A 17,573-nucleotide genomic window follows, 5' to 3' on the forward strand; every position below is an offset into this window, starting at 1 on the left:
AATCACCTTCCTCCCTGCCTATTGACAGATTCCTCTGTTCTGAATCAAGCAGACCTTGTCCCGTCACTTGCATCAAGGCTGGGGAGTAGCCACCAATTAGACCCCGGGAGCCTTGTAAAATCTGGAGCCACTTTTAAGTGTCTGTTCAGATTAGTCGGGATGAGAAAATGCCCATCATCCTTTAAATGTAGCTCCCTGTCTCAATTTTCTCATTGCCTCCACAGGTGCGAGAAGTGCGATCGGAGCTTCACACAAGCCACGCAGCTGAGTCGACACCAGCGGATGCCCAACGAGTGCAAGCCAATAACAGAGAGCACAGAATCAATTGAAGTGGATTAACTGATTGACTGGCTGGAATTAAACTGCAAGGAAAGTCATGATTAAATGTCATGGACACTTAAGCAAAACCAAAGATTTCCTCTGAGCAACTTTCAATCAGTCCCAGAAAACCAAAAGCAGTAATAAAATAAGTAAGATGTTAAAAGATATTGATCTTGGCATGGGAGAGAGAGAAAGAGCCCAGAAAAAAAAGATTATTTATTTATGATTAGAAGTACAACTCATTTCAGTGGACAAAGTCAAATAATGGGAGACTTGCATAGATTCTTATGCCCAGAATATATTACATTTCTAAGAACCTTTTAATTGTTATTTAATACCAAAGCAAGAAAAACTATTAATTAGTGGGTTCAGCAACCCACAATTGTGACTGAGAATGCACATTGTTTTATTGCACCTTTTTAGCATGACTTGAGGAACAAGGATCCTTTTTCCTTTCTTTTTTCCAGTGGTAATGTCTACATGATAACATGAAAAGCAAGACTTTGCATTTTGAATTAAAGAGCCCCAGATTCATTGTAAAATACAAACAAAGGTATGTTCAGTATCTTTTCCTTGTTCAATTCGAGCTCTCTGTGCTGTTTAGTATTACAGACCTTTCAAAAACAAAGCAGACAAATTTTCCTATTTACTGATCAGATATTTCAAAACGTAAAACTGCATCAAAGCAACATTAATTGAAAATGTATTGCTGCTGCAGGACAGCTGCCAACCTGTCTGCCAGCAGAGCCACTATATCAGAGGCACATAAGTAAGTTGGAACAAACATTTGGCCATATATTCTTTGGCTGAATAATAATTCAGCCTGTGTTTGGGTTAATGGCGAAATGCTTCTTTTGATTACATTATCCTGCATGATTCATTCTTATAAACACGTCTATTACTTTTGAGCACTAAAATTAATGTAAAACTAATGAAAAAGTGTTTAACACTGTTGTTAAACTAGCAATTTGGTACCAGTACAATCTAGTTGCAGGGTAAAGCCAACACCGAGTTTGTAGTATAACAATTTCCTCTCACACCCTCCAAACAAGAGGGTCTGACTACACTTTCATATTGTGTGAGCTCCGTTATCACAGCCGGAGTCAACCTAATGTGAATGAAGTTTGGTCAATCATGTTACCGGTATGGATCTGCTCCCAGTACTGAGGTTGCTACTTGTGTGGCTGGAAAAAATGAGCCACACTAACTGATCACTCTGGTTTCATCTGAAACTCGAATAATGCATAATACACTTGGTGTGAGAGAAGCTTCACTGTTCTGTCACTTCATTCACGTGGCATTGGCATGCTTGTCCTGCTCTTGCAGCATAACAGCACCTTCAGAAAGAATTGTCTAGCCTATTGAATAACATTATAAATGTTTAAGAGTCATTGAGATGTACATCCTCTGCACAGAACAAATGTTGTTTATCCATTAACATTTTTCGCCATTTCTTTCACGTACAAGTTTTCATCGATATCTCTGACATTACTACAATGGGCCGTATAGAAGTACACATGAAAATGTTTATATATCTACAGACAAAAAATTGAATTGATAGCACCCAATTCTATTAAATACTGCATATTTGTATTTCCATTTACTTCTGGCCACACTGTAGGACTGATATTTGACACATCAGCCAATAAACAAAAAAATAATTTAATCACAGCAAAATCTACAGACCAAAAAAAAACCATGGTTATTTATACTCTGAATACTTTAAATCAAGATGGATAAATGTGCCTTAAAGGTACACGCAGTACACCAGCGTCCCTGAACCACCACTGCACTGGCCACAGGAGTGATATTCAGAAGGCATCTTTTTTCTGCATGACTGTTGAGCAATATTGTATGACTGAGAGCACTCTGTGCTGGAATAAATCCAGGGGGCTTTTTAAATCACAAGGCAATGGCACTGTGTTTTATCCCTTTGGGTGGCTGCCATGGTATTTCTGCACTATTGTTTATTTTTTTTTTAAGTTTACTTCAAATGAATTAAGAAATGTTTGTGACAGTACAATTTTACATGACTAAATTTGATCATTCAGCATGGGAAACACAAAGACAATATTTTCTATAGATGGCATATGGTAGGAAATAAGCACTGTATTTTGAAAGCCACAAAGCTTTTCAATTCTTTTTCAAGTATTGACTGTCCTATTGTGGCACCTCCTTACCACATTACAGCCACTATGAAAATGACTGAGGCTATACCTTTTATACATTTATTTTCTGCAAACATTTCTCTTCTGCATTTTTCTGTGGACAGGAATTATGAACTATCTTGTGTAATGCCACTTTTTTCATTGTGCTTTTTATGTTAAGAACTTTTTTTTAATGTGTTGATTTGTGCCATGAATTAATGACTACTGGCTAACCAATCAGAATTTTAGATACTACTCGGCCACCCATTAACAATTGATCATGGTTCCATACCTATGCTGGATACAAGTACTAAATACATGACATAGTCACAATGTACCACATAAAGTACCACATTCTGAACGACTCAAAAGTTGGTATTGGAGCTGGCTTGGCATGATGGTTGTCATATGTAAGGCTGTTACAAATAAAAAAACACAAAAATAAAACTAGTCATGTGTGAAAAATACAATGTTTAGCTCACCACAAAAGTGGAATTATTCTTGCTGATATGCAACTTCCAACTAATATCCATGCCCGCCAATTGCAGCATTAGGCTTTGGATATTAATCCTGAATTGTGGCATTGACAATGTAAGAACTACCCAATGACCAATCTAGAAGTAATTAAAAACAGTGGTATACCATTCATATAAATAGCACAAACTACATCTTTTGTCACTGATAGCTGCGCTAGAGGTATAAGGATGCAACAAGTATTATTATGGACCAATTTTGTTTAATGGTTCATAATCAATTTTCATTCAACTGTTGCTTTTCCTGAGTACATTTTATTACCTCAAACTATTTTCTGAACATTTTCTATTGAAATATACAGAGGGTTCTTTTTTGTACTGTTAAACAAATATGGCCAGGATGAATTCTAGCTCAAAGCAACCTCATTGCCTTTAATGCAGTTCCCTAAGAACTAAGTCACAGAAAAAAATCAACGCACTGTACTAATCTGTGCCAAAAAAGATAAGGTCAAGTGTTTTTAATATGACTTGTATGATGTACATATGTTTTAATATGTCATTCTATAGAAAGGTTAGATGAATAAAAAGAAAGCTAAATTTAATATATACATACGGACTAGACATTACCATTTCAAAGATGAATACTTTTTATTTTTTGATACAACTTCTGTCCAAATAAAACTAAAGCATTGAGTGACTTGAAGATGGCCACCCCAATTTTGGATGCATCGTGTGGACTCAGTGACACAGACAGCTTCATAAGCAAACCAAGAGAAAGCTTTTCTATTACTGGTCTAATAACTAACGGCTTGAATTCTTGACTACTTGACAGCCCAGTGGCTTTGATTGAGATGGTAAACCAGGAGGAGAAGCTGCAGCATGGAAGAGGTCTTTTTATGGCCCTGAGAATGATAACTTTCTGGGAGTCACAGAGAGTGACTGTGATTTATTGATCAATAAACATTTCCTTTTCAAACAGTCCCCCCTTTTTTTCTTGTCTTTCTGCCTCATTTTGCACAGTCATACCTGCAGGAAAAATGATGTGCATAATCAACCCAAAAACTTCAATAATAAACTTTTCCAATGTCTATCAAATTAACACAGAACCTCATATAACTATTTTAATACTGTAAACCAGTATTGCATTATCCTTTTACAGAGTAGTTTTACTTTAATGAGATCTTAATTATTATATGGAAGTTTCTCAATGTAAGTGGGCAAAAAAACTTAGACACAAATGACATTCATTTACTTTATGTATTGAATATGGTTGTAGTTTATTAATCAGAATTTTAAAAACAATATGCCAAAAATAGCTATAGCTAATATTTTGCATAGATATAATGGGAAATATTATCAACACATAATCCTCTTTTATATTTTTCTTTCTTGATTAGCTTAAACATGGTATTCAATCAAAGCAATTTTTAGAAAGAATTTATGAAATCAAATAATAAAGGTGGAAAAGATTTTGTGACTGAGATCAGTCAATTGAAATTCAATATCGTACGCCTATTTCATACTGTTGCTGTTGTAACCTCTGTACATTCATTTTATTTTATACGATTAACTCTAACTTTCTGTACATAACTGTGTGAAGTTATATTATCTGGTTGCAACAGACCCACTAACTGGAAATCTCTAGATTTATTGACTAATTATGAACCAATTTTTGAATTAAGTAGTACAACGCTCCTGGCTAAAGTGACTGTCAAAAATATAATTATTCATTGTAGACATCACACAAATATTTTCTCTGCATTGGTTTCAAATGGAATATCTTTAGGGCTTTCCATTCACAATAACACAACGACAGATATTTTTGTGCTAGAGAGACTGGGGGTAATTTTTACCTTCACCGCCTTGGTGGAAATCTGGCAAATTGGATCACCTGCCCATTGTGGAACCTGCTCAATTGTCATCGCACTGATTTCAATGGGATGTCAATCGGTCAAGTTCGACAATGGGTGAGCAATTCGCTCCACCAGATTACTGCCCAGACAGTGAAGGTTAAAATTATCCTCACTGACTTTGTTTAGTCAAATGCATTCAGGAAGATTTTTCAATAATATTGGGCTGGATTTTGCTGTGAGCGGTGAATGAACAGTACTCGCTGTTCATTAGACTTGCACTTGCCCATAGACTTTCTATAAGCTTTTGCACAGCAAGTTCCTCTAAATTAGAAAACCAAAAAGAACGGCACCCTTTACAGGACATCTGGGACCTGTGTGAACAGGGCAAGCAGCTGTCTATCCCCTTAATCAATCAGATTGAAGCATCGTTAATAAGCCACGCAGAGACTGAACCAGGAAGTGGAAGTTAGAATAGTGAATTCAATGTCAAATTAGGTACAGAAAGCAAAATAAAGAGAGGGAAAGAAAGATTGAATTAAGAGACAAAGATAAAAGAGACAGAAAGAAAATAAAAATATATTTAATTTTTTTTAAATGTACAACAATTAAAATCTGAAGGAATGAGACTCATTTGTTAAAGTTAATTTTCAGTGCCAGAGAGGTTGTTGGCAGTCAGTAAGACTTACCTCACCATTAAAAGGGTATTTACATCAGAGTGGACATGCTGTAACTTTTTCAGGTGAGATTAGTCCGTATCTATGGCGTCAGTGCAGGAACTTCACGCTGTTCCATTCATTTGAATGGGGAGCCAGCCGGCGAGATGCCGTCTTCACGGAGTTTACGGAGGAGCAGGGCATCTGGGACAGCAACTTCCGGATTTCCCCATTTAACAGCGCAAGTGCGGTCGCCGGACGTTGCTGTACGATTTGCACAGAAATAACAGTGAGCGCAGTTAGCCTCAGTGTTATTTTCACAGCAAAATCTGGCCCATAGACATTATTGAGACAGAATAAAGGCACTGTACCTGCCTTAGTGAATAAGTGTTAAATTCCTCAGAAACTCACCAGCAAAAATAAAGCAATTTTTTTTTTACATAGCCATTAAAATGGTGAGGCCCCTGAGCAGCAGGTTTAAAGCTCACTGATATTGTAATGGGCTGGATCTGCATGATTTCCCAAGGTCTGACCAAATTATTTAGTTATAGTAAGCTCCCAGCCCATATTTTACCAGGAGCTGGAGCTTCCCAGAGGTGGAAGGTAGAAATTTCACATGTGAGCAGCCCTTGAAGGATTGCAGCCAAAATTTAACAGGATATGGCACATAAAGTGTGCTGTGGGAAAGACATTGTTTCAGGATTTCCAAAAGAAATGCATGACAAAACTCAAGGAGAAGTAAAATAAACATGGAGGCAGGAAAGAGTGTCTATGGGAATGTAGTGGCTGAACCTATCTATGGGAATGCAATAGCTGAACCTGCTCTTTAATGGCTGGTGAAGTGGATGTGCCACTGCATGAAATGGGTATGTGGAGGATTGCCCTGCTTGACATTCCAGGGTAACTTCCCTAGAAGACAGCAGTGCGCCATACCTGGCAAGGTAGCAGCCAGGGTCAATGTTACGCATAATATGTGCACAGCCTAGGAACAGATGCAGAAGAAGACGGGACACCTTAAAGTAAGATGACACACCAGTACCTTCTAGCAGGTAGATGGCCCAGTATGCACGTGGATTGCAGGAATTAGGTACTTTGACATTCCACTATAAATCTGCTTGGGTTGAATGGATACGGTGTGTGTCTATATTTGATACCTTTCCTGCCTCTATGGTGCCTCTTTATACCTCAATTAGGCACAAGAGTCAACCGAGTGTGGTTAAAAACAACTTTTATTTGCCACCTAAGTTATTTCATTGAGTTAGCCACAATAAAATTATCAAATAACTCCTCCATCTGCTACAGGATAAGTTCTTATAGTGAGAACCAAAAACTCCAAACTTAAGAAAAGTTTACACTAATTTGCAGCTTTCCTCCTTCATCAAAAATCTTTGCGATGGTACTTACTGTTACCAAAGAGCTGCTGCTTGTAGACCATGTCTAAATTCAGGACTTGTTACATAGAAATCTCTTTCCTTACTTGATTGATGGCACAGCCCTTCCAAGATTTCCCTCCTTTAAGTTAACTCTCTCATGTTGTTTTTCTGTTCTCTCTCACATACATACAGATATACATAAATAAAAGAGATTCAGCTACCCCAGCTACTCAGAATATATTACAAAATAAATAAGCAATGCAAAATTTCACTTGTTACTCATGTCTAAAGTGTTGCCCATCAGCCTGTTCCACATTTGCCCATGCCAATTACTCGTGCAACCTTACAGTGCTTTTATTGTTGACCGTGCATACCCAAATGCCAGTGCGGTACACATTTAAGCAGCAACTTACAACTGACATCCTTGGCACAGTCACATCCTCTGAAGAATTCACACATAAAATCATTGTAACATAACCTACCTACATAATGCATTGACGCACTGGATGGGTTGTAGGATGGCTATATGGCTGTCATCAATGGTCCCTGTATTTGGGAAATGGAGCAATGTGGTGACATTGGGCAGCCAAGTCATGCTGCTGTTGCTATTCAGTAGGAAAGGAGATTAAAGTGCTGGCTATACTGATCTATGCATCAGTCATCTTTGTACATCTGTGAACTGCACTTTTGGCGAATACAGCAGATGCTCCCAATGCAAGCCTGGAAGGAAGCAGAGAAAAAGAAAAGTTGAAGGATAAAGTGATAATGAATGCAATTGGCATTTCGGACCCTATTGTACAGGTTGGCTGCAGGCATCCTTGCAGTAGCTGGCACAGGTCTTCAACTAACTCTGTTCTGACCTGCAGCCTATGGAGTCCATGTGCCATAATTGTCAACAAGCAAGTATACCGGGGCTTGCAGGTCTGGCTGGAGGCATAATGGCAGGTGCCATCCAGTTCTGGTTCTGCTGATCTCCCTGCCATGTCTTCTTTCATCTTGCATCACTTCAACTGCAAAGTACTGTATTTGTGGTTCTTCAAAGCCAACCCCATTATTACTTTTAATTTGACTTACCAACTACCCCAAGAATCTTCACTTAGATGCCTTGTTGTTCCCTGAGCTTCAATGAAAGTTTGTATCACAAGAGATGCTTTTTAATGACGCTTTTTTTGGGGGGCTGTCCCTGTTCTGCTTCAATTACAGTTGACTTTCCAGTGAATTAGCAGACAATTCAGCTATTTTAGTTTCTATACGAACCATATATGCTGTTAGGAGAAAATATATTCACAAGTTTTTTTTTAATTCCAAAAATTGCCGTGAACAATTAGTCCTTTGTGACTCCCCTATGGCTGACTCTTAAAGATGGGAATCATTCCATCGTGTTCTGCATTTAAGTAAATCCCTCACACATGACTGCAGTGATGTTAGAAGTGTGCTGCTGCACATTCTTCATCAGCCCCTGTAAGATACTGTAAGATATAGCTTAGAACACCTAAACGTGTTTATTTGATATTTTACAGCAGCATACTTTTCCAACAGGCCAAGAAGTCCTTGACTAGATCTAGCAAGCTGCCAACCTCCCATAATTAGCAGCTATCAATCTCCCACAATAGCCAGACGAACGGGCTGTGAATAACAAGACGAGGGGCGACCAAAATTTACAACCACCCATAAGGCTCCTGTCTAGAGGGTAATGCTTACTTGTGGGCCCCAACAGGCACCAATATCTTGTCCCCAATTTAGTCATTCTGGTTGGTGTGAGGCAAAATGTTAACTGCCAAACCGGACATATGTGGGTAAATTTTAACCCCAAGAATGGGTGGGTGGGGGATGGGTGGGAAGGTAAAAATTGTAAAAAAGTAAAACCCAACTCCAACCCGCCCACTTCTGGTTTTAACAGATGCGGGTTAAGGGGTGGGCGACCAACCCACCCTCAGGAGGCGGGTCGGTCAGTAAAATCTTTTCAGGAGGCTGCAGGCCTCCATTTTAACAGCATTTTTACTTTTATCTCTTGGGGGCCAGGATTCCCAGGTCTTCTGCTTTGCGCCACATAAGAGGAGGTGAGAAGGCCCAAATCAACAGGGAAATGCCTTTATTGCACCGCTTGTGAGCCAGGAGGAGCAGGAGTGAGTGTTTCCTCCAAGCCCAACAAGCTTACTTGCCGCCATCGGACCCCCGCGATTGGCGGACCCCCCCATCATATCCAACGCCCCCCACGATCTCCGACCCCCTGATGACCGAGCCCCTATGTCCGACCCCCATGACCCCCCGATGACCCCCGATCCTCATGACCCCCCGATGAACGCCAAGCCCCATTGACCACCGAGCCCCATGACCCCCCGATGACCCCAGAGCCCTATGACCCTCTGATGACTGACGACCGTGATGACTGACCACCCCCCCGCTTCCATCTCAGACTTACCTGTTGGCATCCGCTCCTCTGCTGCTCCCCTGTCCGACTGACAGCCAGCCTGTTAATCTGGCTGGTAACCTACAGAAAATATTTGAAAGACGTCCTTACGTCAAAATCGTAAGAACATTCGGGAAACCCATACTTCCGGGCTTCCTGTCCGGAAATTCCCCCCACCCCTCCACCGCTCTCTTCCCAGCTCAACGTTTAAAGTTACCCCATGGTATCACCTTGCAGGTATTTGTTGTAATGCAATGCCTTCCTCTCTCCGAATTAACAACATCCTTTTCAAATTCAATAGTACAATTAACTCCTGGGGGCCGGGATTCCCTGGCCTTCTGCTTCATGCCACGTATTGTAAACAATTTTACAACACCAAGTTATAGTCCAGCAATTTTATTTTAAATTCACAAGCTTTCGGAGGCTTCCTCCTTCGTCAGGTGAACGATGTGAAAATGAAATCCTCGAAATGAAATCGCATTTATAATTCACAGAACAATGCTTGGTGATTACAGACAGTTTTTTCAACTGCCCGTTGCCAAGGCAATCAGTGTGCAGACAGACAGGTGTTAACTGCCAGGTCTCAGAATATACAAATCACCAAAAAAACAACAAACAAAAAAAAAAGAGATAGAGAGGTAGAAACATAGAAAAGGCAGCAACTGACCCGTTATATTAAAAACAGATAACATTTGTTCGCTGGTGGGGTAACGTGTAGCGTGACATGAACCCAAGATCCCGGTTGAGGCCGTCCTCATGGGCGCGGAACTTGGCTATCAATTTCTGCTCGACGATTTTGCGTTGTCGTGTGTCTCGAAGGCCGCCTTGGAGTACGCTTACCCGAAGGTCGGTGGATGAATGTCCACGACTGCTGAAGTGTTCCCCGACTGGGAGGGAACCCTCCTGTTTGGCGATTGTTGCGCGGTGTCCGTTCATCCGTTGTCACGTAATGATGCCACGTAAGAAAAGACAAGAAAGCCGAGATCAACAAGTACGTGCTTTTATTGCACTGCTCGTGGGCCAAGAGGAGCAGGAGTGTTTCCGCCAGGCCCAACAAGCCGACCCGCTGTGATCGGACCCCCGCGGGATTCTTCATCCAGGGTGAAATCATAAGCTAACAGCACATCACAGCCGTATAGCCAGACACCACTTTTCCTGGAACTGTGCACGAAGTGTCTGATGCAAACCAGAACACTTCTTTTTCCCTCACTAATATCTTCAGATAATTCACAAATTCCTTGTGTATATCATCCTCCAACAAGCATATTGATTCCACTTTAAATATTTCCATCAGTTTATCATCAGCAGATAGCAATGGTGTTGCCACAATCACAGGAATCAGTCACAAAACAATGTCACTTTGCTTGCAAGGCTTCCGGGCATAACATACCCATCCAAATCTTCGCACCTCACACCAAACCATATTTCCATCTGATTTTCATTTGTTTGTCTAATATAAAATTTGGGATTTAATTGTTGCCATTTAATTCCTTTTTGAATCTGATTTAAGTAGAAACCCTCACTACATAATCACCTTTGAGATCAATTGTTCTTCATAGTCTTTGTTGTTCCAATTGATTATTGCCATTATCCCTAACCTGTCCTAATCTTTCTGCCTTTTCTTTTATTAAAACCAGGGACACTCCTTGTTCTGATATTCCCAGTCTGCCTATCATTCCTTTAAGTACGGAATCCCTAATTTGTCAATGTTTTGCCATCCAAGATATCAGTAGTACTGTTTCCTACAGTATTCATATTTTTTTAAAGAATGCCACATCCAGATCTGCCTGCAGGTCTTGGCCAGAGATGATGACACAAGAACCAACAGGTCTGCATTCATTAGATTGTAAACAATGCTCCTGACCTCCTCATTCTTAATACCAGCACCCACTGCTAGGCTTAGAAGTATCACACCTGTGAAAACAGAACAATACCATTGGCGGTTCTAGGAACCCCTGATGAATTTAGTTTTTTTTAAATTCATTCATGGGATGTGGATGACGCTGGCAAGGCCAGCATTTATTGCCCATCCCTAATTGCCCTTGAGAAGGTGGTGGTGAGCCGCCTTCTTGAACTGCTGCAGTCCGTGTGGTGAAGGTTCTCCCACAGTGCTGTTAGGAAGGGAGCTCCAGGACTTTGACCCAGCGACGATGAAGGAACGGCGATATATTTCCAAGCCGGGATGGTGTGTGACTTGGAGGGGAACGTGCAGGTGGTGTTGTTCCCATGTACCTGCTGCTCTTGTCCTTCTAGGTGGTAGAGGTAGCGGGTTTGGGAGGTGCTGTTGAAGAAGCCTTGGTGAGTTGCTGCAGTGCATCCTGTGGATAGTACACACTGCAGCCACTGTGCGCCGGTGGTGAAGGGAGTGAATGTTTAGTGTGGTGGATGTGGTCCCAATCAAGCAGGCTGCTTTGTCCTGGATGGTGTCGAGCTTCTTGAGTGTTGTTGGAGCTGCATTCATCCAGGCAAGTGGAGAGTATTCCATCACACTCCTGACTTGTGCCTTGTAGATGGTGGAAAGGCTTTGGGGAGTCAGGAGGTGAGTCACTCGCTGCAGAAAAGCCAGCCTCTGTCCTGCTTTTGCAGCCACAGTATTTATATGGCTGGTCCAGTTAAGTTTCTGGTCAATGGTGACCCCCAGGATGTTGATGGTGGGGGATTCAGCGATGGTAATGCCATTGAATGTCAAGGGGAGGTGGTTAGACTCTCTCTTGTTGGAGATGGTCATTGCCTGGCACTTGTCTGGCGCGAATGTTATTTGCCACTTATGAGCCCAATCCTGGATGTTGTCCAAGTCTTGCTGCATGTGGGCTCGGACTGCTTCATTATTTGAGGGGTTGCAAATGGAACTGAACACTGTGCAATCATCAGCGAACATTCCCATTTCTGACCTTATGTTGGAGGGAAGGTCATTGATGAAGCAGCTGAAGATGGTTGGGTTTGGGACACTGCCCTGAGGAACTCCTGCAGCAATGCCCTGGGGCTGAGATGATTGGCATCCAACAACCACTACCATCTTCCTTTGTGCCAGGTATGACTGTAGCCGCTGGAGAGTTTTCCCCCTGATTCCCATTGACTTCAATTTTACTAGGGCTCCTTGGTGCCACACTCGGTCAAATGCTGCCTTGATATCAAGGGCAGTCATTCTCACCTCACCTCTGGAATTCAGCTCTTTTGTCCATGTACCTTCAAAGGCTGTCAATCACTAAGGGATATTTATCAGTGCTTATCTTGCCATTGTCTAATAATATCATGGACTGTCCGAATGAGTTTGTGGTGCAGGACTCTAGGAACTACAAGAATCAGAGGGCCATCATGAATGTCATTGTTTTTGTTAAGGAACAGTGGAACTGTTTATACAGTGACTGCTCTTTCCAATTGGATAGCTATGACTCAGCAGATTGGAGTGCTGGAAGCTCAAAGGATGTGAAACCAACTTCTTAAAAAAAACTAGTAAATGTAATTAACTTCAGCAATGCAATTTGACTACCAGAAGTAAGGGTTAATTACTTCTTACTTGTGTAAAACATTGGGTGTGGGGGTGGAGCGAATCACACAATAGCAGTTTCCAGACATGATTCTCCAAAGCTGCTTCTTTTCAGACTAAAAACTCTGTATTTAACAGTCAAAGTAAATCCACATCACACGTCTTTAATTTAAAATGTATAAAGCCAATTTTCAAACCCTTTTTTTCCTAACATCACCACCTTAACTCTCCCACATTCTGGGGGCACAATCTTAAATTGAAATGAACACACTCAACAACCAAATTCATGCTTTCATATACCTTAAAAATATTGATTCCTGTAATGGGTAATAAACTCTGAAAATGACAAATTTTTCATGATAATCCCAAGGTGCACACCTAGGGACTAGCCACTTAATTTACATTACTAACTGTGGTGGCCATCCACAGAAAACCAGTTTCATAATTTAATAATTTAATCAAACAACAGATGCTGCCCTTCTAGCAGTAAAGCGATATTGGATAGGATAAAAATAGATAAAGAGGAGGAACTTAAAAGATTGGCAGTATTCAAAGTAGAAAAGTCACCTGGTCAAGATGAGGTGCATCTTAGGTTACTGAGGGAAGTAAGGGTGGAAATTGTGGAAGCTCTGGCCACAATCTTCCGATCCTCCTTAGATATGGGGATGGTGCCGGAAGACTGCAAATGTTACACCCCTGTTCAAAAAAGGGGAAGAGGTAGAAACCCAGCAATCACAGGCCAATCAGCCTAACGTTGGTAGTGGGGAAACTTCTCGAGACAATAATCCGGGATAAAATTAATTGGCATTTGGAAAAGTACGGGCTAATAAATGAAAGTCGGAATGGATTTGTTAAAGGAAAATTGAGTTCTTTGATGAAATAATGAAGGGGGTTGATGAGGGTAGTGCAGTTGATGTTGTGTATCTGGACTTTCAAAAGGCATTTGATAAAGTACCACATAATAGACTTGTTAGCAAAATTAAAGCCCATGGGATTAAAGGGACAGTGGCAGCATAGATACAAAATTGGCTAAGGGACAGAAAGCAGAGATTAGCAATGAATGGTTGTTCTTCAGACCGGAGGGAAGTATACAATGGTGTTCCCCAGTGGTCAGTATTAGGACCACTACTCTTTTTGATATATATTAATGACCTGGACTTGGGTATAGAGGGTGTAATTTCAAAGTGTGCAGATGACACAAAACTCAGAAATGTAGTAAACAATGTGGAGAATAGTAACAGACTTCAGAAGGGCATAGACAGCCTGGTGAAATGGGCGGACATGTGGCAGATGAAATTTAATGCAGAGAAATGTGAAGTGATGCATTTTGGCAGGAAGAATGAGGAGAGGCAATATAAACTAAATGGTACAATTTTAAAGGGGCTGCAGGAACAGAGAGACCTGGGGGTGCACATACACAAATCTTTGAAGGTAGCAAGACAAGTTGAGAAGGCTGTTAAAAAAGCACATGGGATCATAAGAACATAAGGAATAGGAGCAGGAGTAGGCCATATGGATCCTCAAGCCTACTCCACCATTCAATAAGATCATGGCTCATCTTCTACTTCAACTCCAATTTTCTGCCCAATCCCCATATCCCTCGATTCCCCAGAGTCGAAAAATCTATCTATCTCAGCCTTGAATATACTCAATGACTTATCATCCACAGCCCTCTGGGGTAGAGAATTCCAAAGATTCACAACCGTCTGCGTGAAGAAATTCCTCCTCATCTCAGTCTTAAATCAGCCATGATCTTATTGAATGGCGGAGCAGGCTCGTGGGGCCAATTGGCCTACTCCTGCTCCTATTTCTTATGTTCTTATGTAAATAGCCGACCCCTTATCCTGAGACTATGCTGCTTAGTTCTAGACTCTCCAGCCAGGGGAAACAACTTCTCAACATCTAGCCTGTCAAGCCTCCTCAGAATCTTATATGTTTCAATGAGATCACCTCTCATTCTTTTAAATTCCAGACAGTACAGGCCCATTCTACTCAATCTCTCCTCATAGGACAACCCTCTCAACCTGGGCTTTATTAAAGAGGCATAAAGTATAAAAGCAAGAAAGTTATATTAAACCTTTATAAAATACCGGTTAGGCCTTAACTGGAATATTCTGCTCAATTCTGGACACCACAATTTAGGAAGGATGTCAAGGCCTTAGAGAGGGTGCAGAGGAAATTTACTAGAATGGTGCCAGGGATGAGGGACTTCAGTTATGTGGAGAGACTGGAGAAGCTGGGGTTGTTCTCCTTAGAACTGAGAAGGTTAAGGGAAGATTTGATAGAGGTGTTCAAAATCATGAAGGGTTTTGACAGAGTAAATAAGGAGAAACTGCTTCCAGTGGCAGAAGGGTCGGTAACCAGAGGACACAGATTTAAGGTGATTGGCAAAAGAGCCAGAGGCAACATGAGGAAACTTTCTTTACACAGTGAGTTGTAATGATCTGGAATGTACCGCCTGTAAGGGTGGTGGAAGCAGATTCAATAGTGACTTACAAAAGGGAATTGGATAAACACTTGAAGGGGAAAAAAATCACAGGGGAATGGGGAAAAAGCAGGGGAATGGAATGAATTGGATAGCTCTTTCAAAGAGCCGGCACAGGCACGATGGGCCAAATGGCCTCCTCCAGTGCTGCACCTATTATGATACTATGAATTACTCCAAATCAGTTCAAAACCAAAAACAGAAAACAGCAGCAATTTCTGCTAATCAGGTTATCAGTTGATAGCATCACCGTTAACTTTCAAGATCATGTAGCCAGCAGCAAACTGTCACATGTTCACACATACTTTCAGGGGCTGAAAACAAAATCCAGAAGCCTCTTCTTATTTAAATAAAACAGAAAATGCTGAAAACACTTATCATACTTCTTTCTCACAGCAATTTTATTTATTGCTGTGGGCTTTTAATTCTCTCTCTTTTTCTTAACACTTTTGTTACTTTTCAAGTGTCCAACCCAGGTTTTTTTTTAATGGAACTCTTTTCCATTTGTCTTCTGTGAAAGACCTGATATTAACTCTGCTGTTATTAGCTCGGCGTCCTCCTGCACAATCTCTTTTTTAAAACCCCCAGAGGCAGTAGCAGCCATTGACTGCATCTGACCCGTTGCGGTCCAACAGGATTTTACCTGGTTCCAGTCTATCTGATTTTCTAATGAGAATTTTCCCATATGTCACCATACCTTGGCCACATCATTTGCAGTTCTCTCCGCACAGAAGTGAGCAGCATAGCACAACAGCTTCCGCACTTCCTCGACTTTACACTTTAGGCTCTACCGAACGATCCACATGGTCTCTCACTGTTTTAAATAGCTCCTCTCCCTCCATCAGGGGCAAGAACTCCTCAATTCCCTTAATCGCAGACAGATAATTCTGGATTTCCACTTTTCCTGATATCCCCGATAGCCTCTTTTCAAAACTTTTGTCACCTCCATGGTCAACTTAATCGGAGGATCGGAACCCTCACTCCGGTGGTTGGATCACAGTTCTCCTATCCCTGGTATCAACAGATCACCCTGGGATCCCTATACATCTGTGCGTCTTTTCAATCCTTAACCCACTACACAGTCTCCTCCTGCTCGCACTCCCCAATTTGTAAGAGATTCTGAAGGAGACCGAACCAATATGGTATGTGGCGAGTATATTTTATTAATAGATTTAAAAGAGCACGGAGCAGTCAAAGAGTTAACAAGCTGACTCACTGGCAAAGCACAATTTTTATGCTCAAGAACAGTCCAGTAATTCCAACAAGTTAAAGCGATTATTACAACAGAAACGATGTTACCCGACCCTGTTGGGTGGCACGTTGACCTCAGGACTGTTCCTTCTCTGCCTCAACATGTGGAACTCTTGTACTGTTTTATAACTTGCCCTATCTTGTTGTTCACATTCTTTTCAGTCTAGCTATTGTGGGAAATTGATAGCTTGCCAGATCTAATCAAGGACTCCCCCTCGTCTTGATATTCGCAACCCGTTAGTTTGGCCATCGTGGGAGATTGATAGCTGCTAATTATGGGAGATTGGTAGCTTGCTAGATCTAATCAAGGACTTCTTGGCTTGTTGGAAAAGCATGCTGCTGTAAGATATCTAAATAAGCACGCGTAGACGTTCCTGGCTGTATCAAAGGATGCCAGGAAGCCCTTTTGCTCCGACAACAATATCAGTCTGAAAGCAGGCTCAGTAGGATACCAATCCCTTGTCCAGACAGTAAAGGAATACCTTGGGCTCTCTGCCTTGCTTGTTCGTTGCTGTTCCTTTCCTGCCGTCTCAGTTATGAGTGGTGCAACACCTGGTGCTCGTTCCTTAAATTCACTATCAGGGTCTTCAGGCTCCTAGGATCTGTGATAGTGGTTGGGACAGCTGGAATGCTTGTTGCAACCTGCTGTGATGTGCATTGCTCCATGGTGTCACTTTGTCTTCTATAATCATCTTGGGAAGAACCCATAGGAAGAGAAAAGGAAGAAGAATTAGATAAGATCCCTGATGCAATGCCTTCAAAAATAGGTAATATTGCAAAACATATTATGCACCATGCTTCTGCTGTTTACAGTTTGGCTCTGCAGTAATAATTGAGAAAATGATAGAGGACAGGAAGGATAATAATAAAAGGAGGAGACTTGCTGGGTGGTGGCACGGCAGATTCATGACCATTCTAGTTGAATTGGTAAAACAGTTACAACCTAGCTGGCTTACTGCCTGTCCTGCTTTGCTCCACGTGTTTGTAGGCAGCTTTAGCTTGGGAGTGAAAACAATTTATGAAGATGCTAGAAACTGCCCGAGTACTTCCCTCCTTGTCCGAGGGCATTATAAAGCAGCATGCATACTACTTGTGGTAGCACTACTCCTTCACAGCACTA

At 41.4% G+C, this 17,573-nt stretch overlaps 1 protein-coding gene across 1 annotated transcript in view; it reads left to right on the forward strand.

The window, feature by feature from the left end:
- The window catches only part of prdm6 (PR domain containing 6), a 176,445-nt gene extending 175,606 nt beyond the window's left edge, over positions 1 to 839 (forward strand). Inside the window, exon 7 of the mRNA XM_067982195.1 lies at positions 225 to 839. Within this exon, the coding sequence (XP_067838296.1) occupies positions 225 to 339 (115 nt within the window). The 3' untranslated portion in view covers positions 340 to 839. The remainder of the gene's footprint in view (positions 1 to 224) is intronic.
- The last annotated feature ends 16,734 nt before the right edge of the window (positions 840 to 17,573 follow it).

This window comes from Heptranchias perlo, chromosome 4, assembly GCF_035084215.1.
Source record: "Heptranchias perlo isolate sHepPer1 chromosome 4, sHepPer1.hap1, whole genome shotgun sequence".
Taxonomy (NCBI): domain Eukaryota; kingdom Metazoa; phylum Chordata; class Chondrichthyes; order Hexanchiformes; family Hexanchidae; genus Heptranchias; species Heptranchias perlo.